General features: G+C 32.0%; 1 protein-coding gene across 15 annotated transcripts in view; it reads right to left on the bottom strand.

Moving 5' to 3' along the window:
• The window catches only part of LOC115210958 (dual specificity protein kinase CLK2), a 119123-nt gene that overhangs the window by 12530 nt on the left and 79093 nt on the right, over nt 1–27500 (bottom strand). For 5 of the 15 annotated variants that reach the window (XM_036501893.1, XM_029779770.2, XM_029779763.2 and 2 more), the window contains 11 exons: nt 22200–22296; nt 19872–19938; nt 12912–12950; nt 10183–10299; nt 9028–9118; nt 8777–8852; nt 7766–7860; nt 6884–7013; nt 5094–5176; nt 4573–4652; nt 2084–2174 (listed from right to left, as the gene is read on the bottom strand). In XM_036501893.1, the coding sequence (XP_036357786.1) occupies nt 2084–2174; nt 4573–4652; nt 5094–5176; nt 6884–7013; nt 7766–7860; nt 8777–8852; nt 9028–9118; nt 10183–10299; nt 12912–12950; nt 19872–19938; nt 22200–22296 (966 nt within the window). Of the gene's footprint in view, nt 1–2083; nt 2175–3190; nt 3279–4572; nt 4653–5093; nt 5177–6883; nt 7014–7765; nt 7861–8776; nt 8853–9027; nt 9119–10182; nt 10300–12911; nt 12951–19871; nt 19939–22199; nt 22297–27500 lie in introns of all 15 variants that reach the window. The other 10 variants (XM_029779765.2, XM_029779769.2, XM_029779775.2 and 7 more) reach the window with 5 other exon arrangements.

Genomic DNA, 27500 nt, shown 5'->3' with positions numbered 1-27500 from the left:
CTAGAATAGTGGAATTGATGCCATTAATGGTCCTTTTGAAATTCTTTAAGCCAACACCTGTGAGAAGCATAATCAAGCAGCAAATTCCAGAGGGTTAACTTTAAGGGGACAGAAAGGACATAGAGCACAGCAAGGATGATGGGGAAAAGAGGTGAGTGAGATGGGAGTGCCTGAGTGATGCAGAAAGAGGTAACAGTACACCTGTGGGCCAGAGGCTAGAGTAAGTAACTTTAAGCCAATCAATCAGGTGGCTCTTTCCTGAATGTAGTCTGGGAAGGATGTTTATAATGTAAAACTATTTGAAAAACAGGAGTAACGCCTTACCTCCAGGAATAAACAATACAAGAGAAATTGTTGGGGGCAACCACATTTGTCATACTAGTTATTAATGGGTAATGAGGCGTGGGGAATATTAGGATGGAATTAAAAGTTCTAAGTTGAAATAAGCCTCCTTTGTATTTCCATATCAACGTCATCACAAAGCAATGAAAACCTTGTCACAGACAACTAAGATCAACCAAAAACATGAAGCTGAAACAGAAGGTTTAAGTTCCAGACACTAACTCAAGGTGAATATAGTGAAAATTAGAGCATAAGTAACTAGTAGAATGCTACAAACATTAATTAGAAAAACATTCAGATTCATTATAAAAAACTGAAAGGGACTCAACGTTGTGTATGCAATATATTCAATGGATATAGAATAGCTTGATTAATGCTACACACAATTTTAAAATCTACCTCATGCATTAGTACAACCATCAGTTCAAGTGGTTAATGACCAAAGTCCATTGATTGTTTGATTAGGCCTTAAGAAATACTAGTATGTCCTAGGGGCAGAGTAGGTAATAGCTCGATGTCTGTTGCAGTAAGTGGATAGTAATTTTATTGATAACAAAACCTCTGTTAGATGCTAGAGTTAATTTCAAATCAACAAAGACAACTTTTTCTTACAATATAAAAAGGGAGGAACAACCTATAATTCATTGGATATGAACACAGACTAGAATCAAAATGGAAGTGAACTGAGGAAGTAACTACGTCCAAGAGGATTAGTTGTTGCAATGAAGACAAGGACGTGATGTGTATAGATTATGCATGCTAAAGAAAGAAAAAGAAAAGAAAAAAAAACAGGGCAAAAAAAAAAATCGAGAAGTATGCTAATATGCATATCCTCCCAGCCCACAGAAGTATGGAAAAATGCATGTTAAGTTGCTGTTATTGCTGCTGGCAGAGCTAAAAGACACGAGATAATTAAAAAGTAGAATTACTAGTCTAATTGTATTGATGCAAGTGTTACATATGTTATTAACATTAGAGCCAAAAACAATACAAGTATTGATTGTGCAACAAGCTCTAGTGTTTTACTCATTATATACACTTGCAAAAACACATTCTGTGGCTGTGCGTGTACATACATAGATACACACACACACATATATATATATATATATATAATATATATATATATATATATATATATATATATATATATAACTGATCGCTAAATCCACTAGTTTTTATTATTCTCTCTGTTTATTTCCTCATATTCCTTTCTGCTCTAAGCGTAAAAGACTTTCTCACTTTCCAGGGCATCAAACGAATACACCTGCTCGTTGTTCATACACCTGTCTTTGTCTTTCGTTTTTCCGTAAATTTCAACCATATATATATATATATATATATACACACACACACACATACACGTGTGAGTGTATGTATTCTGTTTACATATTAAGTTGTTGCCTTCATTCCTAACATAAGCACAAATCCTAGTGAGGTTTATAAATGATCCATGTTACTTGACTGATACTATTTTATCAGTCCCAGAACAATAAAAAGCCAAATTCAACTCGGCAGGGTTTGTAAAGAGTCATAACAAAATACCACAAGGCATTTGTCTTAAACTCCTCTATTTCTGCCAATCCACTATCTGGAACAATCCAATGTAAAAGGAGATTTGTAAATTACAAATCCACAATGCTTACAAAAATTATGAAATATTAACTTTAATTCCCCTCCTCCTCCTCCCATTGGTTAAACACATTTTGAAAAGGAATCAGCTAAATAACTTGTTACTCACCTTAAGTGGTTTGCAATTTTCCCGAATATACCGCCCAGATGAGTTTTTTTCATCCCAGTCCAGTTTCCCATGGTAGAAATACTTGCTTTTTCTTTGGAGATAAATATGGGGAGTGTGGGGTTAGGGATTAGAAAAACAAACAAACAAACAAAGCCGTATGAGCTAATGAGAATAGCCATGCAGCATGCTACCCAAGTCAAACTACATTCAGTTCAATGGAAACAACTAATAAAAGGTAAGTTATATTAGTATTGAAACAAATTATGAATGCTGGCAGCAAAAAGAAAAGTGGTAAACTAATCAACTAAAGAGACAAAAATTTATGGGGTGGGAACTTGGGTTATTACCAAGAGTTTGTACTAAATATGCTGGGAGATTAATAAATAACAAATTAGAAGTTTGGTCAGAAGAATAAAAATACAAACAGAACTTGCAGGCAGATTCAAGGATCCACAAAACACATGCATTGCCCCACTGGCAACTACTACCAAATTTAAATGGCTAACTGAAGAAACAATTGAAAGGAAATTTGAACAAGCAAGTAAACAACATTAGTCCCCAATGAAAAGATTTTAGATGTTGAGCTTAAATTAAAAATTGTGAATTAAGATTATTGAAAGAGTAAATAGGAAACTATCTAATCGGGAATGGATTAAAATAGAGTTACACCAAAATATAACTATTCTAGAAATATCAATGTCACCTCCCAAAGAAGGCTTACAAGATAAGATTTTACTTCTTCAGATATAACTTTAGAAAATTTTGAAAAAAATCACCTTGAGAAAATAGCTTATATATTTTAGGACATTTTTTTTATTAAGTTTACACAATAAATAAATGAAACTTGGCAATTTTGTTTATCCCCCAAAAAACGAAGCTTTGTTTTCAACAGAGAGATTTTACATTAGAAAGAGCTTAAGTTTAGAAATGTATCTACTACCTAAAAGACAACACACCAAAAGTGTTGTGAACAAATTAGTTGTTACCTGCTGGCACATTGCCCAAACGTCATACACTTCAGTGGTTTCTTACAGTTGGAAAATAGTAAGTCATGCACTATAGTGCACTTATGGTAGTAGTTACAGAGAAGGCTGAGCATGTACTTACATAAAGTGGTTTACAGTTCTCCCTTACATATCTCCCAGCAGAAGTAGTCGAGTCCCAATCAAGGCGACCATGCCAGAAGTAATTTGTTCTTAAAACAATAGGAACAAAATGACAAGTGAATTTTATTATAATTAAAGTTTACTTCAGGGTTATTATAATTTGAAAATAAATCATCATTTATGGATTTTCTTAAACTTGTGTTTCAAAATCAACAATGTCTTTGACTCATGTAATATCTACTAAATGTAAATCACATAAGATGCCACACAATCACTTAAAATTTACTAAATATTACAACAGGAATACAAAATACATCCCATGTAAATTGTCTTTTTTTTTTTTGTTAATTGCACTTTGGAGAAACAAACAAACTGGTGCTTTTACACAAAAATAATTTGTATTTATTTGTTCAGCCAAAGTTCCACTGACAACCTCTTGTCACTCTCACCATTGTTAATAGACAGTGAACCAATGATTATCCCACTGGAAAACTGTAACCAACAATGCTACAGTTCATAAAATGCAATTTAAAGTTTAAAAGAAGGGGTAACACAGGACTGTTATAAAAACAGACAATTTGTTTGATATGCAAGTAATTACATTTTATCTTCACTCATATTTGAGCCATGACACTACCGTATAAACTAATTTATGAAATCATTTTATCATATTGTTAATACAACTTTTATTGACATCTTGAGTACATTTCAACATTTCTGCATTCTTTTAATAAGCAGGTAATTACATTGCTATATTCTACCCCTACACTATTAATTGTAACTAACTATTGAATTATATAAGAAATTAATACCCTAAAAAAATCTAGCATGCTTTTATCTCCTGGCAGTTATGTACTAATGTAGCATATATATATATATATATATATATATATATATATATTATATATATATACATACATACAGACTTTTAATTTACAATATTAATATTCTAAAGTTGGAATGATTCCAAGAGTTCACTGAACTACATTTAGAAATATATACCTATGTATTTCTGCTGCACATCAAACATAAATATCAATTATAGGAAGATTTCTTTATGAAATTTGGACTAATTAAATTAGGGAGAAAAATAATAATAAAAAGAAATACCAATATGAAATGTTATGATACACTTTTGCAAATATAATTGCTTAACAATTAAAGTAATATATGTTGTAATAAATGTTAATGATTCATTATGCAACACCCCACCCCACTCAACATTACTGTCAAATTTAAAATTAGGAAAAATATATTTATAAAGTAATCATAGTTTATCAATTAAAATATTATTTCACCTATTTAAGTTAGATTTTTGTTTAATTTTTGTTCTATAGCCATCCTTTCTAATGTCCAATATCAACTCTGAGTCAATAAGCTTACCGAGATCTTTTTGCCATCCGATATGGTATACTGCCCAGTATCCGTTCCATCATTGCCAAATGCTCCTTATTGTCATGTGTCTAACCCAAAACAAAAAAGTAAATGTCAAAGCAACCAATACAATGTTGATTGTGTGTTCACACTAAATATATTTAAGATAAAATACAAAGATTTACAAGAATAATATTAAACAAAATAACATTTTGCTAAGAAGTAGAATTAAAAAACAAAAATGCACGTCAGCATGTCTATGTATAATATCAAGAAAATATACTAAACTAAATCAATAATGTTGCCTATTCTATTGACTATAGAACAACAGTAACAGATAGTCATAATAGTTTGGAAGAATGACAGTAAAATCAAATTAAGGATAAAATTCATATAGAGGCTGAAAAGAATACTTGTAAAAAAGCAAATAGCAAGTAAGTGTACCTTTGATAGCCAAAAAGTTTAATTAATAAACATCATACTATTATATAATTTAATAAACATTTAATTAAGTAATTAAAGCAATTTACCTGAAATAATGTGTATCCTGTGTATAGCTCAAACATGATACAACCTATACTCCACACATCACAGGGTTGAGACCAACCTAATTCTAAAATTACAAAGAGAAAAATATCAGTTATGCAGAAAATTATTGCAGAGACACAGAAAAATGATCCATCATCATCATTGTTTAACGTCTGCCTTCCATGCTGGCATACATATAAATACAAAAAAAGTATTGCTGGATAAATACAAATCATTGCAAGACAAAATAAATTCTTAATGTAAGGGCTGAATAAATTTAGCTTTACTTCTTATTTAAGATCAAGGTCAATCGCTGTATGAGGCAAATACAGTCAGCAAAGAAAATTTCACTGAAAGGTTTCAACTAAGATTTATGGAATTTAAAACTAATGGATTCATTATCATCATGTTCCATGCTGGCATGGGTTGCGTAGTTTGACAGAATTTGCTCCAGTGACTGCTTTGGCATGGTTTATACAGCTGCTATTAAGTCCTAGCTCATCATGATACATTTGTTCTCAAAATCTCAAGCATATATTTAGTTGATGTTCACTTCCAGTTATTGTTGCAACTTAGCCCAGGTGAAGAATCAAAGTTGGTACACAGATCTCTCTGTACTTCCTCTACAGTTTCTATGTCTCTGTCTCACTATAACCTTTCATCATCTGACACTAGATCACAAGATCACTTCCTCCAATGACCCTCTCCTCTTGAAAGTAGGTTTTTTTTTTTGTCTTGCAGATACTTGGTGACCCTGTCAGTGCAGGTGCTACTTAAAACAACACCCAGTCCACACTGTAAAGTAGTTGGTGTTCAGAAGGGCATCCAGCTGTAAAAGCTTTCCCAAAACTGACCTTGTGCTTGTGCCATGTAAAAAGCACTAAGTCCACTCTGCTGAGTGGATGGTGTTAGGAAGGACATCCCGCTGTAAAATTCCTGTCAAAACAGTCATAGAAGTCTGGTGTAGGCTTCTGCCTGGCCGGCTTTTGTGAAACTGCCCCACCCATGCTAGCATGGAACACAGACATTAAACAACGATGACGATGAATCACCATAGCTGCAATACTTAAAACCAGGTAAATCTGTCTGTTGAGAGCTAAGTGTATTGATCTCAGAAACAAGACTTACAGTTGCACTGACCTCGTCAGCATGTTGTCCCATTTATACTCACAAAACTAGGTAAATGATAACTTAAATGCTCAAGTATCATTAGAATCATTACATCAGTATCTGGTGAATCCAGAATGCGGGCTCCAGCGGGACAACATTTTCAATAGGGAACCAACCACATTCCAAAGTGAATGTGCATTGCTTTTACCAAACTAGCCAAGTTTTATTCCAAAAGTTTCGAATCTAAATCCATTCAAATTAAAGTTATTTTACCACTTCAACTGTAATACGGAACTTCTACTGGAAAAACCACAACATTCCAGAAAGTACAATTAAAATAACATGCAATAAAGACAAACACTTCATATAAGTGGGTGGTGGTGATAAATCACATTTTTATATTTTCAAAATGTCAAGACCCGTTTTCCAAATTTTCACCCTTTAATCTTTAAGTCCTAAGTTTCTGAATGGATGGATAGTGTAACAATAATAAATCAGTCATGTACTGGCAGTTGAATTGTGTCTGGAGTTGGGTTCATTTATCAAGCTAATCATTTTCGATACTTCTCCAGCTGCCACAAATTAATTCCTTTTGTATTGTCTGAGAAACTATCTATAAAACTGCAATAAATATAAACAAGGCTAGCAATTCCCAAGTAAAAGAAAACTATAATACACTTACCCAAAATAACTTCAGGAGCTCTATAATGCCTCGTTGATACAATAGTGCTGTGGTGTTCATGATCAAATGTTGCAGATCCAAAGTCTATTAATCTTATATCTGTATTTTTTACTCTCCGCATATCTCGCCTCTAGAAAATGTAAAATATGAAACAAAGATGAAAAACATATTTCATGAGAAAATAATTACAATCAAGCACATGCTCTCAATTATGTACAGATTGATTATTATATCTCTAAGATTGTCAGGAAGGCCGAGGGTGTCTTGGCATCACTCAGCAGGTCTTTTGTTAGCCGCTCTCCAGCCATCTATTTAAAACTGTATACAGCTATGGTACGACCACACTTGGAATTCGCATCATCAGTTTGGAGCCCCTATCTTGCACAGAACATTGACCTCCTGGAATCTGTCCAGAGACGTGCAACCAAACGCATACCCTCCATCAGACACCTACCATATTCTGAGCGCCTTGTTTCCCTGGGCATGGATTCACTGAAGCTCCGGCGTTTGGCGACGGACTTGGTAAACACCCACAAAGTTATCAACCACCTCACCAACAACAACACTGAACACCTTTTTGATCTCCATGTGTCTAACACACGTGGACATGCCTACAAAGTCAGAAAACAATACAGCTCCCATGACTTTCAGAAACATTTTTTCACGCTCAGAGTTGCTGAAGCATGGAATAAACTGCCTGCGTCAGTTGTTGACTGCCATGACACTGCATCTTTTAAGGCCCTCATGCTTTCCGAAATCCGCCGAAACTACACCTGATTATATATACATTTTAGATGAGTTGTAGTGCACCTGAGCACTGTACACAATTATTATTATTATTATTATTATTATTATAATAGATGCAGATAAAAACAATATTACCTTTTTAGCATTATATGATACTTCAAAATCGGAGTTAACGAAAAGTATGTTTTCTGGTTTCAAGTCTGTATGCGTGAGCTGGTTCTCATGGAGGACTAAAAAAAAAAAAAAAAAAAAGAGGGAAAAAGCTATTTACTGTTTTGTATAAACACACACAGATTATAACTTTATAATCAAAACAAACAACCATCTAATAATTCTAACCATTTTAGTTTGAATGAATTAAACATTTGTTTACTGAAAGAAAGAAAAGACCAATATGGGAAAATTTTATTGTTAAATTATAATCTAAGAATGAAAACTAATTCAATTGGTAAGATGTAGAATAAATGTATTCATCAAAGTTAAATTCCAGGAATAAGTCTATGTTAATCAAACCTTTCTTATCAATCTGTCCTTTCTGCCACTACTACAACCGCTAGTACCCTATAGAGACAGCTGGCTGCATATCCCACCCCCCACCATTTCTCATCCAACTAACCTTATCTTCCCAGAACAGCAACCCTTCCTATCTATGCCTCCACCCCACCCCCTGAGCCTCAGGACTCACAAGTCCAGTTAGCTGGTTTCAACGGCACGTAAGTAACTGAGATTACAATACTCTCCCTGAATGGGATGCCAGTCCATAGTAGGGCTTCAAGGCCAGCAATTTTTTGAGAAAAGAGGAAGTCAATTACATTGACCCCCACCACCCACCTAGTACTAGCCTGGTATTTTATTTTATTAGCCCCCAAGGGGATGAAAGACAAAGTTGGCCTTGGTGAGATTTGAACTCAGAATGTAGAGAACCAAAAGAAATGCTAATCATTTTGTCCAATATGGTGACAATTCAGCCAGTTCACCAATGTTTTCCTTATGGATATCAATTGACAGTTATTCAAGCTAAACAGCAATCATATTTATTTCAGTCTTGTAGAGCATTACAAAAGTCACAGATACACCTTGTTCCCCTGACTACATAAAAATGAAAAGGTTCATGGATGATAAAAATGGAAATTTACTGAAACTTACAATTTACTGCATAGCACAACTGATAGGAGATATTTCGAACTTGATCGAGAGGATATGGATAATAAGTGTTGTCTTTCTGCAGAAGAAAATTTTAAAAAATTGCATTAAGTAACATGTCCAGACGTAAGCATTAGAAATACCATATGCATATAAACCAATTAAAATTTAAAAATTAAAAGAAAAAAATTGAAATATTAAACATGAGTTTAATAGCAAATTAAATTTGGTAAAAGAACTCTTCTGTAACTTACCAAAAAATCAAATACACTAAGACCAAGCATATCAAATGCTATACACATATGCCCATGATAATCAAACCAATCCAGCATCCGTACACACAAACTGAAATGGAAAAAGAAATTATAAATTTTAAACTTACAAACTGTGTCTGGACAAAGAAAAAAGAGAAAAAGAAAAAAAAAACAATCATTATGCAGTAATCCTATTCACTCCCTAGACTGTTAATATTTTAAAGTTTTTGAAAAATTTTACATTTTAGATTCAACTCTTTCATATTTGTGTATGCATGCGCAAACAAGTTGCAATGCTTCCTGCACGAATGCAACACATGAACTGCATGCTTAAGACATGTAAATGAGCATAAATAAATCAAATAATAATATAAATCTTACACTGTTATGGGACTGTTAAAAGGAGAGTACATACATACTGTATGTGTTCTGTTTACAGCTTTGATTTTTAAAATAGGCTCTGACATAAGTAGCAGGGGTTTATCATGATGCAAAGTGCATCTATGTACAAAGAGAAGCTGAAGGTTCATCTCTGGTTAAAATCTAACTTTAAAAAGTTACAAAATATAATAATAATAATAATAATAAAATATATATGTATATATATACACACACACACATGCAAATTGAGTTGATGCCAATCCATTATATACAAGACTTGTATTGATTTACTCTATATTGTTCAGCTATGGAATCAGATTAATGGTCTGGGTTGAACTGTGACTTTTTTTTGCTTTTGCATTTTTTTTTTTTTAATATCAAAATTATTAATAGATAATAAAACTAGAATTAAAGAAAAGAAAAAATGTACCCCACCCCTTATGTACCAACTAATTCTTCCAGCTGTTTCTCTTTCAGTTTACCTAAGTTTACTACAATTACAACAAAACTATGCTACTTGGAATTTTCCACCTTCTTAATCCTACTTCAAGCTATTCTCCTCCTGCTGACTTGCTTTGCCAGAGAGATGAAGAAAGCCACATATATACCCATGCACCCCCCACTACTAATCTTTCTTGAACATCGTTTTCCCTTCAAACACCAATTTAAATGAAACAAAAATTTAGTCATTACCTTGCAGTATATTTGGATACACACACACACAAAGAAAGACAGAGAGAGTAAGAGAGAGAGAGGGAAAGAGAGAGTACTAACTATTTGCCTTCTGGATCCTTTTCTTTTAACTTCTCAAGAACATTGATCTCTAACTTTGCAGCTTCTCGATATTTTTCAACATTTTTTATAATTTTCAAAGCAGCTATTTGACCATTTCTGAAAAGAAATGTGAAACAATTATGAATAAAAGTTGCCAACAATAGAGGTGGGATAGGGTAATAAAAAAAATAAATAAATAAAAATTAAAAATAAAAAAAAAAAAACACTCTCATAAAATACATGTCCCATAAGTAAATTCTTTTGGAAAAATGAGCAGAAAAATCTCATAATGAGAAGCTCTTATTAATAACAATCACCAACAACACTTCAATGGTTGAAGCAATGAAAGGGCCTGCTGTGTGGTCATTCTCAATGTGCTAAAAATAGCAGCCAACTCTTTAATCACACAATATTGCCTTAAGAAAGAAGGACACACTGGGCAACATAGTTCCAGATCTACAAAATGATGACCGAAATGCCAGACCACAACAACATCTCTTGAACTGAATACCAGTAATACCATGAGGATAACATGTTCAGGAAATTACAAGCTGATTAATCACATCAGCGTAACTGGTACTGTAGAACATGCAAACACTAAAAATGTATGAGAACATTGATATAATTTCATCTCTTCTTTGGAAACGAACAGAAAATAACATCCTGTGGACACGTCCATCAACATCAGGTTGTTTAGTTGAAGGAAAATGATGGAGACTGTGGTCATCCAAGAGGCTAGAAATTAGCAGCTAAATCACTCTCAAATTCCACCATACCACCTGAGACAACACATTAAACAGTATGGTCCTAGGTACACTGTGCGTAGAAAACAATGGGATAGTAATGTTTAGAATACTTCAATCTTGATTGAGTAGATTTTTGATCATAAGCCCGCTCAATCAAAGCTGATTTGGGGTTAAACAACAAGATAAACATCCTATATAACAAGGAAACTAGTATACTCAATAAATACCCAGATAGAGCCCATTCAAGAATATATAGTACTAAACTGTCTACTTTTAACATTTCTAGAACTGAAATCCAAACTATGAAGGAATTAATTCTTTGTTCAAGTCTTCACAATCAACACATTTATTTTTTCACACACTGACAAATTACCAAATAATTTTATGGACAATAAAATCATTAGAAGACAAAAAGTTTTAAATTTCCATAAACATTCTTCATTGGGTGGTAAAAAAAATTAGCCCAGCCTAATCTACTGAAATTAAATTATAGTTTATATATGTGAACATTTAACTGAATTTTCAATTTATTTTCCACTAATTAATGCAGAGAAGCCATGCATTTAGATAAAAAAAAATGACAGAAAGCTATCAAGCATGGTTGTGCAGTTAAGAGCTTCACTTCATAGCCACATGTTTCCAGGTTTGACCCACTGCTCAACACTGTGAACAGAAATTACTTCTAGCTTCAGGTTAACCAATGCACTAGGAGTGAAATTTGGTAGGTGGAAACTGCAGAAGTTGTAAGATGTATGTAATTGCATGTGGGTTGCTTGAGTGATAAGCCAACAGTGCTTGCCAGAGCCAAAGATAATTGTAGATTATTTTAGACTTGCTGATAAGTATTGTTGATATAAAGTGAAGCATACAAAACTTTTATGTATGAGGAAATCATCTGCCTTACTTACATACAATTATACCAACCTCTACATACATCTAATGCATCTTTTATGTAAGACCAAAAAAAATTACAAATGTGTATATCAGTGCAGGTACATTGTGGTATTTATATCCACCTTTAGTGAGTTTAACTCAATAGGTGAACTTAGATGTTGAAATAAAGACATCTATAAAAGAAGTACAAGAATAAGTAAGGGCATTAATATAACTGACAAAAACAAATAGAGTGCCCTAGAATGGTCGCAGTTTAAAGACTGAAACCAGTAAAAGAATACTCTGGATGACATACTAACCAATATCTTTATACTTGAAACTCCACATAAAATTTCATCGTTCATGCACTTTTAATCAACTCAAAATCAGAGAATGGATCACATTTTATGATCATTATAATTAATCCCATAAAACTGCTTGTTTTATCAGGAGGAGGAGGAAAAGGAAGGAATGTACTTAATTTTGAAATATTAAATAATTGGAAAAGAATATTAAAATGTTACTATGGCGAGGAACAGAAAAAACATGCAATATCCACAAATTTTTTGACTAATTATTGAAATCAGAATTAAGGTACAAAAAAACAAAAAATGCTGTATTGTGTCTAATTCCCCCATGCTAAATGTAATTGATATAGACATTTCAATACACCCATAAAAGGATGTATTAAGAAAGGGAGTAATCTTAAACATATATCACTCAAACATTGTAATATGCAGTAAAATGTTGATAAAATATGTCAAGAGAAGAGAGAGAAAATAGGCTACAATTCACCAAAACTTACTTGATTCACCAAAACTTACTTCATTGATATACAATTTTTTGTTTTTTATTTTTATAATTCACACAAAATATATATTTCAATCTGTTCTAATATTAGAATTCTAAGTTTGTAGAAATACACAAGAAACTAAATAACACCTTGTTAAGACCATTCAAGAAGACATATTACAAAATAATTATTTGAATTAGTCTCATAGAATATTAGTATAACAGGTAAATAATTCCTGTAAGATATGGCTGGAAGTGGGTATGGAGTGTGATTGGCAGCATTAACACAACCATTTGCATCAGCATAGAACTACTTACGGCCCACGAGAGCGTTGCCTGGAATATCTTGAACGTCGGCTTGCAAAAAACAAAAATTCAAAGCTTTTTCACAAACAAAATTAATTGCAGCACATGCATTTATGGAAAGCTTGTGAAGAGAGTGACTGAGTAAATTTAATGTCCATAACTTGGAGAAAAGTTGGAGAAACTAGTTGGAAGAGTAACTGCTTTATTAGAACATGTACCAATAATTTAAAAGATTATTAATTTGTTTAAAACCTAAAATGTGAGTTAGAAAATCAACACTAGTAAATGAGACCTACATGAATGTTGCAAAGTGGGTGTAATCTCAACAATTTAATCATCTTTAAACATCTTGAGAATTTTTGCTATTTGCTGTGTAAATATTCAAAATGATAATTATATACAAATTATCTATAACCGAATATTAATTTAACTAAGATCAGAATTTGATTCTCATTCCTTAACACCATTAATTATTCTGAAAAAGGCATGAACAAAATGTTCATCAGCTACTCAATCTTTAGGACTTTACATAGAAGAAATCAATTATCAAAAATAGATGTCAGTATTTTGTTTATTTACTTTTTAAATACAATCTTACTAAGTCAAAACAAGGGAAACTAAGACATCTAACAACATTTACTATTAAAATGAGTTAGTTACGTTCATATAAAAAGGAAAGAGCAATCTAGCTCAAATTTCTAGACAAGAGGAAGGGATGGTGGCGGCGGCGAGGGGGGGGACTAAAATTATATGAAGTGTAAGGACTAAGGGAAGTACTTGTCACTATCTCCTATTATGGTGAGTAATATGTGTACAGCTTAGTTCCCTCTGCCAGCCTAAATATATTGTATATGGAGAGGGGATAGAGGCACTTAGTAGGAGAGAACTGAAGTAGCTGTACAGCTTGTTGAAAATGGCTCTGGTGGTAAAAACTGCTTAGACAACTGGAATATTTATGTTATCAGAAAATTAACTGAAATAACCTTCAATCATGTGGCCGATGTAGTTAGGCTTAGTAACCTATTAGCTAAGTTCATTACAGTATTACAAAAGAATACAGACAAGATAACAAGGCAAAGGAAAAATACTCTCTATAAATAGGTACTACTAGAATGAATAATTGAAACATTGGTTCTTTAAAGCTGGTACTATATCAAATCACAGCAAAAAGATAAAAACCTAAGAAAAATAAACAAAATACTCACTACATAAAACCAAAATTGTATAAATAACACATTACTTCGGGAAGGGGGGGTTGAAGAAATTCAAAACTAACTTTTTTTTTTTTTAATGGCACACTTCATGGGAGGGAGAATCGATATGCAGATTTCACAGTACAGATTTACTTTCCATCAGGTAATAAACTTTCTAATTTCCAAGTATATTGCATTAAATTTTTATGAAATTGTTATATAAATTTAAATAACAAAGCAGGTTTTTGATGATTCTACATTCATTAAATGAAAAAACTGTTTAGCTAGAAATTTTAGAGATTGCAACGTAATGAATGGTAGTCAGCAAAGTCTCCATCCTATTGTTATTATCTTATACAAAAGCAAACATAAATGTGTAAAAGTTTCTTTCACAAACATCTGTAACAGAACGCAAGAATAAACATAATAAATTCTTCAGGGATTAGCATGTATTACTAACAATTATGCAGGGTAAGTCAGTAGATAATATTAAAAAATCAAAATTACAAAGGAAGCATAATTATAATAACAATTCACACATGTTTGAGGATTACAAACAAGAGAGTACTCAATACATGTAATAGAGTTTAAATGGAAAGGCAAATGTGTACCCAATGTTTATTCATTTTCATTTGTTGCATATGTTGTTTATTTTTTTTTACTCACTTGAATTATCACAATTAACAACAGAATGAATCATAATTATATATAGCTTGGCTTTTTGCCTGGTCGCCGAGAACCCATATATTAAAGGGAGGAGATCTGAATGCAGAATGCATGGTACCAAATGGATACCCCAAAGCATTGTGTCAATGTTCTAACAATCCACTAGTTCATCACCCTAGACTGCTATATATTTAATGAGCTCAGAAGTATGGCTGACAAAGGTGACCTGGTTGAGATTTGAACTCAGAGGGCAGAAATCCAGAACAAACAGTGATTCAAACAACTCTGAATTCAGCACTGATACTACACACATACACAGTATTTGTGTGTGTGTGTTGCCTTATCCCTTTGCCTAGAATCACTGCCCTACTCTTCCTTGGTTATAGGGGCCACTTTAGCTTTGCAACTACAAGGTGATCTTCACTAGTGCAGTACCATGAAAAAATCCTATACAATGTCAAGTGGTTGGTGTTCTACAAGAGTAGAAAACATGACAAAGTAGATGCTGGAGCATGATGCAGTCCTCCAACTCACCACATCTTGTCAAACCTTTCAACCCAGGCCACTATGGGAATCAGCCATTAAATTATATATATATAGATATATATAGTTTCTTCTTATATAGTATAATCTTACTTAGTATACTGTATCAAACAGTTATCACACTAATAAAACAACTATTTAATAAACAATAAAATCATTATTTAAGAAGCCATTAACTCAGGCAATTTTTAAATTTATAGTGTGTGTGTATGTGTGTGAAAGAGAGAGAAGAGAACTCAGTTATATGAAAGGCAGTATTTAAACAAAAAAGTTTATGGTATTGTGAAGTGATGCTCATAAAATGCAGAGTAAACAGAATTATAGAGATGAGCATTAAAAAATACAAAAAATGTATACGAAACAAAAACAATACACTTGTACATTATTTTTCACACTTTGCTATTTAGCCTCATCTTTACTTCTAAACATTTTATCACATTATTACAAGTAGATTGTTACAAAGCAAGTATCTTACTATACATCCTGACCTTTTGTGACCTAAATAGACAGCCTGACTATCAGTACTTTGTGCATTGTTATAGGAATTTTGTTACGAAAGAGATTCTGATTCTTTGGTTAAAGGATGTAACTTAAGTTTAGAAACCATATATATATATGTGTGTGTGTAGTGAGAATCATTCTTTGGCAGATGGAACTTTTTCAATTTCCAATGAAATAAATTACATTTTGAGAATAACAACACATTACATATTTGCCCAACTTTATAAATTTGATGCCCGTGCCAGCATAGTTAGACAGTTTACTGTGCAAATGTGATTCTGGGTTTGACCTCCACTACACAGCAGTTTTGGCAAGTGACTTGTATGCAACCTCATAGAAAGACATCTATGAAATTTGGCAGAATGAAAATGGGCAGGAGCCTGCAGCATGTGTGCATGCACGTGTTGTCTACTTGTCCTGTAATTTAGTGATTTAAGAAAAACCTCTGAAGGTGATATTCCAGCATGAGTGAAACAAAAGAATATCCACATTAGATAAGTAAAATCTTGGCCTGTGTGAAGAACTTTTTTTATTAAAGATTATAATCTCTCTCTCTCTCTCTTGTGTACAAGTAAGTGGAAATGCACTTTTAGAAACTACCATGGCTTCCTTTTGTAAGTATTCAATAGTTTTGCAAAACTGGGAATTGACAAAAGAGATCATATGCTGCAAACATACACTCACACAACCTTTCATTTTTGCAATAAAAAAATCAATAGAAAATAGCAAAATGTACATGAGTTATTAAAACTGAAGTACAAAATCATTTAAAGATATGTTTGAAAACCTACAGAGTGCAAGCAACAACCCTAGCAAACAATAGCAGGAAGAAGGAAAATTTTTAAGTGCTTAGGCCCAGCTTAAATTTAAAAAAAAAAAAGGAAGTAAAACGCCTTTTGATGTTCATCTAATTTCTGTAACAATAAGCAAATGAGAAAGAGATATCAGCTGTGCTGAATAGCGAGTTTGTTACAGATAACTTAAGGCCTGGTATCTTTTATCACAATAAACTAAGAAGAATTAAGTGTTTTGGTTTGAAAAACAACACATCACCAGTGTAATCTGCCTTCATGACTCAAGATCTAGTAGACAGATAACAGTGTTCCATCTACTGAGTAAAGATAGTAGCTCATTAAATTAAATAAAAATAGGCTTGGCTATACAGCCATGAACTATACAACTAATGACTGCTTATCTACTGTTTCTTACAGATATTGGCTGCAAAGTAGAATTGTAGAAACTATCAAGCAAGAACAGTTCAAATGGTGCAGTATTTGTATCCAAAGCTATTATAAAGAGCATAAAAATTGAGAGTAAACAAATGATCAACAAACTGAAGTATTATCCACTGGTATCTAGTCACACGTTTTTTATGTCAAAGACAATTAACTCTCAATAGTCCAAACTAATGATCTGCAAATAGCAACCAAAAATGAAGTATACATAATTCATTGAAGGAAACTAGAGGCACTTCAATTGACAGTTATTTTGTGATTAACAAGCAGTACTATTTTCAAAATTTCTTTCATAAGCAAACTATGGGAGATACGGAGGGGGGGGGGTTACATCCAAGAGAAATATCCTTTAATTTGACATTCTGAAAACTTAAATCAGCTGCAGCAATAGTGGTAGTTAACAAAATGTATATCAATATATATTCAGCTGCAACAAACCTCAAACTGTGTCGGGGATGTATATTGTAAACAAACAGGTTCGCTTTCACAGTCATGAATTAAGGACATGAATTTGTAACGGTATCTATACAACAAAGCTACACATAAACAAAAAAAAAAATACTCGTATAGATATTATCAAAGAATCAATTATGAAAATAGATTCCTAAATTATCCTTAAGGTTATATCTCTCTTACATACACACACGATAAAAAAAATTTGCAAGCTAAAATGGAAAATAGTCCATGAAAATATTCAGATATTTCTCTAAACCGAGGTTTTACCTACTGTCCAAGTTCCATGCTTTAAAACTGAAAAAATCAAGCATGAAAGCTATGAAATAGCTAAAACCTGTTTAAGCACATACATACACACATACAAAAGAAACTATGCTATTCAGTGTAAAACAAAAAATTATATCTACTAGAGACAGCAATATAAAAAATTAAAGACAGGTATTAATTATGCATTTATTGATATAGGAAAGAAGATTCAGAGATCTCAATTAGATTTGCCTAAGAAACTAAGAGATGGTGGCAGGGATCAGGAACATATTACACACGATTTTAAGACCATCTTGTGAAAGGGATATCAAATGTCCCCAACCAAGGAATTCTTTCAAATAGCTAACACCTCTTTGCACTATAAGAAAACACAACCCTCGCCCCTAATTTACAAATCTGTCTCTGCACAAGAAAAATAACCAAAGAAGAAAAAAAAACTTGGAAAGAATTGAGGAACAGCATTGCATAAAATGCACGTAAATTTTGATATTCAACATATTTGTAGCTGCATAACCTAGAATAAAAATACCAATAATTATCTTTTTCAATTTTAAGAAAAGTAAAAAAAAAAAAAAAATTCTAATTTCCAGCACACCATAAACAAAGAGAACAAGGCAAGGAGTTCATAATGGTTAATGAATTTAAGACTCTTTCACCACCATGAATTCTTATAATTGAAAACACACCACCAAAAGACTAAACTGATAATTTCAATATACATTCATTATTATAGGAAATAACTTCATTAAATCAATTCACAATATTCTTCTACATGAAAAGTTTCTAAAGACTCCCAATTTTTATTTTTGATTACACAGCATATATACTGTGCATTAATATTTCTAAGATTTTAGCACATTTCAACCTTCTAATAGATCAAGTAACCATCCTATTTTGATGGTGCTCCATTCCAAAAAGTACAAAAGTTTAGCAATTGCAAATCTATTTTTATGAACATTATATCAACTACATTGCTACATGACTATTAAACTGTCAACTCTTACAGTAACAATAGCCCTTCATTTACAACAGAGCATTTCCAATTTCTTCCTTCTTGCTCTGAGCAAGCTAAGAATACTTGTAACATTAACTATACGTCAATAACAACCATAATGAAATACTAACACCATAGGGTGGAAAATTTAACAAAATGACATAATAGTTGGTGCTGTTTAGTATCAAATCAACCTTGGTCAAGTAGAGTTATTGTCAAAGGCATTCAAGCCATCATCATTCAGTCTTTTCTTTTTTTTTAACATCAAGGACAGCATCATTCAATATTATCCTGGTATCACATCTTGGCATTTTGCTTTAAGGCAATTTGGCCATTTCTTCTAGACGTTCAAGTAGCTGCATAAAGACTCTCCAATTATCAGATGAGATTCATAATTCTAAAGTAACTTAACATTTATTATTCTATATTCTCGTTTTTCCTGACACCCCTTGAGCTTGATTAATTCAATGCAATGTGAATAAACAAGCATTACATTTGACAATAAATACTAAAGGGTTAAAAAAAGATAAATAGTGGAAGCTAGTCTGCTAATATCCAATCAGCACTGTTCATGCTGAATGATCCTACAGTTTATCTGATAGTTTACAAATACTTTCACTCAGAAAAACATAATTCACCAATACAATTAAGTAAGGACTCTTTAGTCTAGCTTCAGCAACACCATGAAAAGCAAGATTCATTTTTATGCACCGTTTATAGACTGTTGCAACATATCAGAATGATGGAGATTCTTATGGAACTGGATGAAAATGCTTTTATGACACAAAATAGAGAAGATATCTTCATTTAACATATGCAACTTTTTTTTAACCCCCAGCTAAAAAAGCATTTCTACAGCCAAAAATAAAATAAAATAAAGCAAATTTTAGCCAAAGACCATAACAAGAAATGGTCATATTTTCATGTGAGAAATATAAATGAAGTGCAGGAAAAATAAAAGTTATGCAAAAAAACAATGGGCGTTTAAGCATAAACGTTTCATAAATAGCAAATAATAAACAAGAAGACCATGCTAGCATTTAAAATTGAACTTTGTTGCTGCAAAAAGAGAAAGATGTTAGATATGAAGAAAATTCCCTTAGTCTAAAGAACCTACCTCGCAACATCCTTCACCTCAACACATTTCCCAAAGGTGCCTTCACCAAGGGTCTGAATAATTTCATCTGAAATTAAATATAACGCTCAAATAATCCCTAGTATATGACAAGTGGTACTGGCTAATTACCAGTTTAGAAAAACACTTCATAGCAATGCAACAAGAGGCTGGCAGCGAAACTACATAAAAACAGTATTTATCTTATTTTGAAAACTGAAAGGCTCAATGGATGAGAGTAAGTTACAGTTTTACAGTAATATAGTTTTCATCCATTAGGATAGATTTAACACACTTTTGAAGTAGATAAATTAGCTTCATACTTGGGGTAAATGAATAAGACTTATGACAAATATATTTTAAGCTATCAAATATGCACTGAAGTATCCAAATAAAGCACCTCACATATGAGAGGTCAGAGAACTTTAAAATAGTTTTTTATAGTAAATGCTTTAATGTATCCTAATATATTTCAACTAGTAATTGATTTTCAACTAGCTTCTTAAGCTATAAGCTATATATGTATGGACATATAAAAATGCAAAAGTATTTTTTTTTTTAAATAAAAGCTAGTGTTGTTGTTCTGAAATGATGTTGAAAAGTATAATGAATACATTAAAGTCTTCGTTAAAAAATGTCTAAGGTGTGTATTTATCTGTACACATCACAGTGTCTTCCAATATTGTATGAAAATGTCAGATGTGTCCTTAAAGATTTTGACATATCTAATGAAACAAATTCTAATTTTCGTAGTTATATTCAGTTCAATGTATCAGATATGTTTCTAAGGCATGTAAAACATTAAGGACTGAAAATTTAAAATATATATATATATATATGTATGTATATACATATATATATATACATACATACACACACAATTTAAGAATATACAAGAACAGTAGTTTGTTGGATGGAAGAGGGACAGGGAATCATCCATTTGCCAATACAATTTAATTTACCTATACAGTTTCAAGAAAGCATTAAAGAGGAAAATGAAAAAAAAAGGGATGGGGAGGGAGACTAAAAGAATTTTAAGATACTCAAATGGACCCAATCCTCAATTAAATTTCTTAAAATCAAAATAAATAATTTATCAAAAGGTGGGAGAATTTAATGAAACATAAAAAAAAAAATTTTATGAGATAAATTATGTTTTGGAGAAATTGAAACTAAAAAGGCTATCGCCCCAGTTGATTTAGAAACGAAAATATGCTAGACATTTCATACAGGGAAAAGTAGTTTAGCCAAAGTCTAATATACAACACTTGATTTTTAAGCTACTCTGCAGACGTGGAAGATGTAAATTCTTGTTTCAAGTGTTTATAATAACAAAAAATAATATATAAACAAAGGATATGGAAATATCTTCAGTATAATTTAAATTCACTGAACATCGTTAAATTAATTAATCATTTAGTATTAAAACTAGGATTATTTCAAGTTTACTATTTCTACAACACAGTTTAAATCTAAAAAAGTATATTGAAAATATGAGAATTAAAAAAAAATTAAACTAACAACTACTCAGTGATTGTAACTAAGATTTGTTAACTCTATCCAAACAATTACTATATTTAAAAATTAATCTGTCCTAATTGTATTTCAAGATAAAACTTAGCAATTATTACCCCATCTTTTAAATTAAGATTATGAAATTAAAATTTCACTAAGCTTTCGGTTATTGCCATTATTTATATCTATCCTTTTATTTAATTTTAATGCATATTCAAAGAGTAATTAAAATTTTTTAATTATTCTTTTAATTAATCCATAAAATACTAAAATATTAGATTTAAGTATATTTTATGGGGAAATGTTTATAAGGAATGAAAAATGCATTCATTTTTCAGCAGTTTATATTTCAATTAAAAATAATAGAACTAATGCCTACAAAAGATGGCATGGTTGAAATATAGTTGATCTTCCAATAATTAGAAGACCAAGATAAAAACAATCACATATACAATAGGCATAAAAAAAAACTTAAGGATAAATTTAAATCAAGAAAAATGTGTAATTTTGGATATCCCCCAACCCAAATTTTGAAAATTTTAAATTCTTATAGAAAGAATAAAAATGACAATAGATGGGGAAATTAGATTAGAGATAAGGAAATGTTAAAGAGAGAAATAAAGAAAGTTGAATTTTAGGATTTAAGAAGAAAATTGGGGGAAGGGGTAAAAGAAACAAAGATAAACAAAAACATTAATACATTTTTGGGAAAAATTGGAGAAAAAAAAAATTAAGGAAAATGGAAAAAAAAAATGAAAAAAAAAAAAAAAGAAGTCAAATAATATCCTAGGCTAAACGTTACGAAATGATGAGTACATCGAGCCTGAAGAACGTCTCCCGGGTGATAGATCAGGTGACCATCTTCGTCGTCCTCGATGCAGGGCGCTCCAGCAATGAGTTCAGGGTGGTCCTGCTGTTTGTGTCCGCCCCAACGTATTTCATCCCCCATTCATTCATTCAGCAGCACATATCATTCCCCAGCAAGCGAACGTATCAATCAGATGGGTGAGCAGCAGTAGAGTTCGTTCACATCCGTAGCACCGAATTTTTCAATGCCGCAACAGTGAGGCCAGCCAATTCAGGGTACATATGAGATAAACAAGGGTAGGCAAGGCCAAGTAAAGATAGTGTCACATACAAGCAACAAAAGATTTCAAAAAAACAAATGTATATAGATATAGATATATTTATATATATTGAGAGATAAGAGACATATAAGATCACTTTAAAGCCAAGTGGGGATCAATATTTTAAGAATTTAATTATTCATGCAGTATCAATAAATTATTAAATTGCTTATGAATGGATTGTTTTTACACCAAAAATATTTATCATACAACTGAAATCAGCATAATTGAATAAAAGCTATTTACTAATAATATTAATAAAGCATTTAAATATCATTATGACAAAATTAAAAGGCAAGAATGTATATATTTAACAAAACAATGTAGCAATAGAATTAAATATTACAAAATGAACTAAAGAAATAAAAATGAATATTTAATTGTATAGAATAGCTTCAAAGAATACATATAAATATACAAAAAGAAGTTATATCAATGATGCAATTTTAGCAAAAATAAATAAATAAAAATAACACTGACAATCATATTGAATTACAAGTTAAAAATATATATCTCAATGACAATAAATTTAGTTAAATCACAAATGCAGGGCTGCCAGGTATTTAAGGTTCAGTTCATGGTTGACCCTCAACATGGAAGTATTTAAGGAAATATCTTCCCTAATGAAAAGAGAAATAAAAACATTCCAAAAAGACCTTGATTACGTACACACACGCGCGCGCGCGCACATTCAGTAGCCAGTCCCTAATGGTATATTTAATTTAAAAAAAAAAAAAGGAAGAAAAAAAACCATGCTTTATTTAATTCCAAGTATGTTCAAAATTTTGATTCTACACTAACTGCACCCTCAGTCTTTTTCCCTCTCTCACATACACACATATATATATATGGAAAAATAAATAGATGTAGTGAAGAATGAAGTGAAACATGCAGAAAAAAGCATTACAATCTTGTTATAGAAAGTGTAAGTAAATTAAATTTTCATTTTTGGTGCATCAGCACACAAACATGTCTAAATGTTGGCCAGCCACAAATTTAGTTACCAGCTTCCATGACAAAATGAAGATAACAAAGTGAAGAAGAAAAAGTGCAATATCAACTTATTTTGCCTATGTTTAACCATATGTTAACCACCAGTAACAGATATTATCAAAAGCACTTAAAACTAGATAAAAATGTGAAAGGATTAGTGAAATGCATGGTAACATAGTTTATGGTAGAAGCACAAGATAGAAGTAGAGTGTTGAAAATGTGGACTAAAAGGAAAACTAACATTATGCCAAAAATAAAAATGATATTGGAGATGGTGGGGAAATAAGTATTGTCTTAACTAAGGACCCAACTTTTATCAGAATGAATGATTCAGGGAAGCAATAATGGCATTTTGTCTATATTTATGTGTAGTTATGAGCAGTGTATGTGTGCGCGCACACGTTTGTAATTTACATTGGCACATGTATGTACCATAAGTAGAAGGTGATTATGAATGTGAGTCCCCCCACCTTTTTAAACCCAAAACTCAGTAAATATGCTCATAATTTCGAAATTGTTTTTAGCTCTAGTGTAAATGCTACCAATTTCAAGTTTGGCATTTTGTATTAAATTACTAGTAATACACACATGCAAGCATATATTCAAATATGTCTAAACATATACACACTAAAGTAAATGTATGTAGTCATATTCACACACAGCTGTAGAGTTACAAGATACACTTTTTAACTATGTGATTTCAGGTTCTATCCCAATGTAGGGTATCTTGGCCTAGTATCAACAAAAGTACTGGTTGACCAATGTTTTGTAAATGTAATTGGTAGAGAGGAAACTGTATGAAAGCTGTGTGTGTGTGTGTTTACTTTTGCATCTCTGGCACCATTTGAGCATCTGTTTACATCCTTCAAAAAAAAACTACATGCTGTAGCTGTGATTTTAAAGACTAGTTGAATAAATACTTGAAAAAGAAGTAAAGGTTGGTGACAGAAAAGGCATCAAGCAATAAATTACTGCCCCAATAAGTCATTGTCCAACCAATGACTACCTGAAGGGGAGGGGAACTGTGTTTCCACAGCATATTTGTTCTGTATAGTGTATTTGAGTTATAACTCATCTTCAGATGATCTGAAATGTGAATAAATGGAACTGCCTACGAGATACAAACTTTCTTTGTTCTATAGCACTAAAAATGTACCTCCACAAATCCAACTCTCCTCTTGTACAGTTCACATTTCGTCTAACTTCCTAATAAACCCCTGCAATGCACAGTCTCATTGGGTGTTGATGCCTTCCCAAAAGTTAAAATATAGATGGTAGCAGAGGGAGAGGTAATACTTGCTCTATTATTCTTGTGTGTAATTCTCTTTTTCCATCTTTTTTATTTTGTTGATGTGTGTCATCACACTGACATGTCAAACCAGCAGACCACACTAGTATCAAAACAATGTCTGGCTGCTGTCCTGTCAATTTTTTTTTTATTTTTTACCCCCACTTTAGTTATAAATGGTTTTTGCCACCCACACATAACTAATGTTGACCCAATACACATTATGTGTGCACATACACACACAGATATACAAAGTAATTTTTCCTATTATAGCAATACCACTTAAATTCACTCCCTTTTATACTACCCTTCAAAACATCTTCATGGATCCAACCAAAATCTATGCAAATGAACTAGTGTTGCCAATTCACTGCTTTATTTCCCTCACATCCTCCACCAGAAAAGTGATGGAAGTAGCCAAAACCAATGCTGCTGTTCCCCACCTAAACAACACAACTTTAGTTGATTAAGGTTTTTGTCTGTCTCAACTCTTATAATAAAAGTTTCTTATTAGACTACCTCCATTGCAGCATGTCCTAATGGGGGCTGCTGTTTCTAGGTCCCATATCAACACTGGTGTATCCCAGAATGCAGTTATGATGACATGCACACACTTTCTTCTGGCTTAATAATGGACTTGTTAATTCAGACAGACATACTGCTTATGCACATGACAATACCCTTCATTCCCATTTAAATTTCTGTACATAAATGTCACCCACGTGTAAACTGGACACCCAACATCAGTTATGCACTACTTCCATGAACATATACATTGAGAATGTCATCAAATAGTGGAGAGGCACTGTGATCTAGCTTCTGCTACACACACAAGGTTTCCTTTCTTAGAGAGCCAAAAATCAATTGTAATTTTCACCTACACATCTAAAAAAAAAAAAGTGCTGTTTTTACACATTCAAACACTGTAGACCATAGGTGGGCACTGAGGAGGTCCCAGTAAGCAATGATGTGATAGAGAAAAAGTGGTAGAGAAAAAGGAGTCATTGGGAGAAAGGCAATGGATTAAGTCAATGCTAGGAGTTTATATTATTATAGTATTGTATACAAATTATATATCATTCTAAATATCAAATGAATCATAGTTTAAAGAAAATAGAATTTGTAATATAGTAACAATGTTTCTGGAGCTGTATCAGTCACAGAAAATACTGGATAGAAAACTAAATAAATGTGTTTTAAATACAATTAAAAAAAAACACTAAATACTTAAGAGAAATTCAATCTCACAAACCACTTACAATTATGTAATAAGCAAGCATTATGAAAGCAACTGAGAAAACTACTAAATGTTTCTGTAGCAGAAACAAATGATTTGTTAGATTCAAACAAAGTGAGAACTATTTCAGTTAATAAAAATTTGACAGCATACCAAAAGGTCGAAATTAGGTCCTTATTAACCAATGATGATATCTTCAAGAATTTCCAGAGGCTTAACAATTAAACACACAGAAATTATCATACTAAGATTAAAATCTGGAGAACTCAGCCATAAGTTTGAGCTTCTAAAGTGTTTAAATTTCTATTTGTTCTAAGGAAAGATTCTAATTCCAAATTAAAATGGAAAGAGTTAAATCAATGGACTTACTATTTCCTGTTATACAGAAACATAAAAGCAGAAAAAAAGTCTGAAGTAGTTTGAAAAAGAATGTGTATATGTTGAGAAACAGAGTCACACAGACAGAGATACAAAGTTTGTGAGCAAAAAACAAAATTTTCAATGGATGGGATGATAAAAGCAAGATTGGGATTGGGAGAAAATTAATTTAAGTAAAGCAGAAAATGACTTTTTGCAAAAGTTTAGGAGTGGAAATGAAAATAGACATTAATGCAAATGAAAAGAAGTTTACTAAATTGAAAACCTAGTGGCCAAGAGTCCACAATTGAATCTGGAAATAGTATGAGTCAGGCTTGATGGTCTTTTTCAGTTCAAAGATTCATTGCTTCATCATTCAGAGATCAAATGCCAACAAACTTTGACAACTATAATGGTTTTGATATCAACTATATGACTCTTCCCAATAAAAATGACTCATGGAAGTTAAATTCTAGCTGGCTTTAGTAAAAGCTATATTTTGATCACAGAGCCTTGATACTAAATATTCCCAAATACCAATTTGTGCCATACACAAACACATTAAAACAAGTTACAAATTCTCAAGAGTTGGGGTTAGTTTTACTGCAATTAAATTTCATTTCAAAATATTTTCATATTTCTCAAGGTCAGGAAGGCCAATGCAGAAGAAAAGCAACAAATATGGGTTTTATTTTCTCAAAGATTTTTTTAAAAAATTATTTCTTACACTAAGGATTTCTTTAAAGGAAATGTGATTGTGGAGTAGGTACGTAACTTTTCCCCTTTATAATAGGAAGAATAGAGAGAACTTAAAAAGAATAATTTTTATCTAAATAAACAAATGTTGATTTTAAGCATGAGTACAGTCTGATATTTTATTAGCAGCAGCTTAGGATATTGTAGACCATGTTTTACCATGAAAAATAACAAATTGTTTACAATCAGTAATCAAAATTGAGTGATTCATTGACTTTGCTAAAAGCCTACCTGTCTTCTATGCTACCCATCCAATACAATAATATTAGCCCTAAACTACAGCGAATCAAAACAATGGGGAAACTCACTTTATTTGAAAATCAATAGCTACACAAAACAATCTATCTCAATAGTGGACA

Source organism: Octopus sinensis, linkage group LG4 (genome assembly GCF_006345805.1).
Source record: "Octopus sinensis linkage group LG4, ASM634580v1, whole genome shotgun sequence".
NCBI classification, from domain to species: Eukaryota; Metazoa; Mollusca; class Cephalopoda; order Octopoda; family Octopodidae; genus Octopus; species Octopus sinensis.
This window is presented reverse-complemented; position numbering and strand designations above follow the sequence as displayed.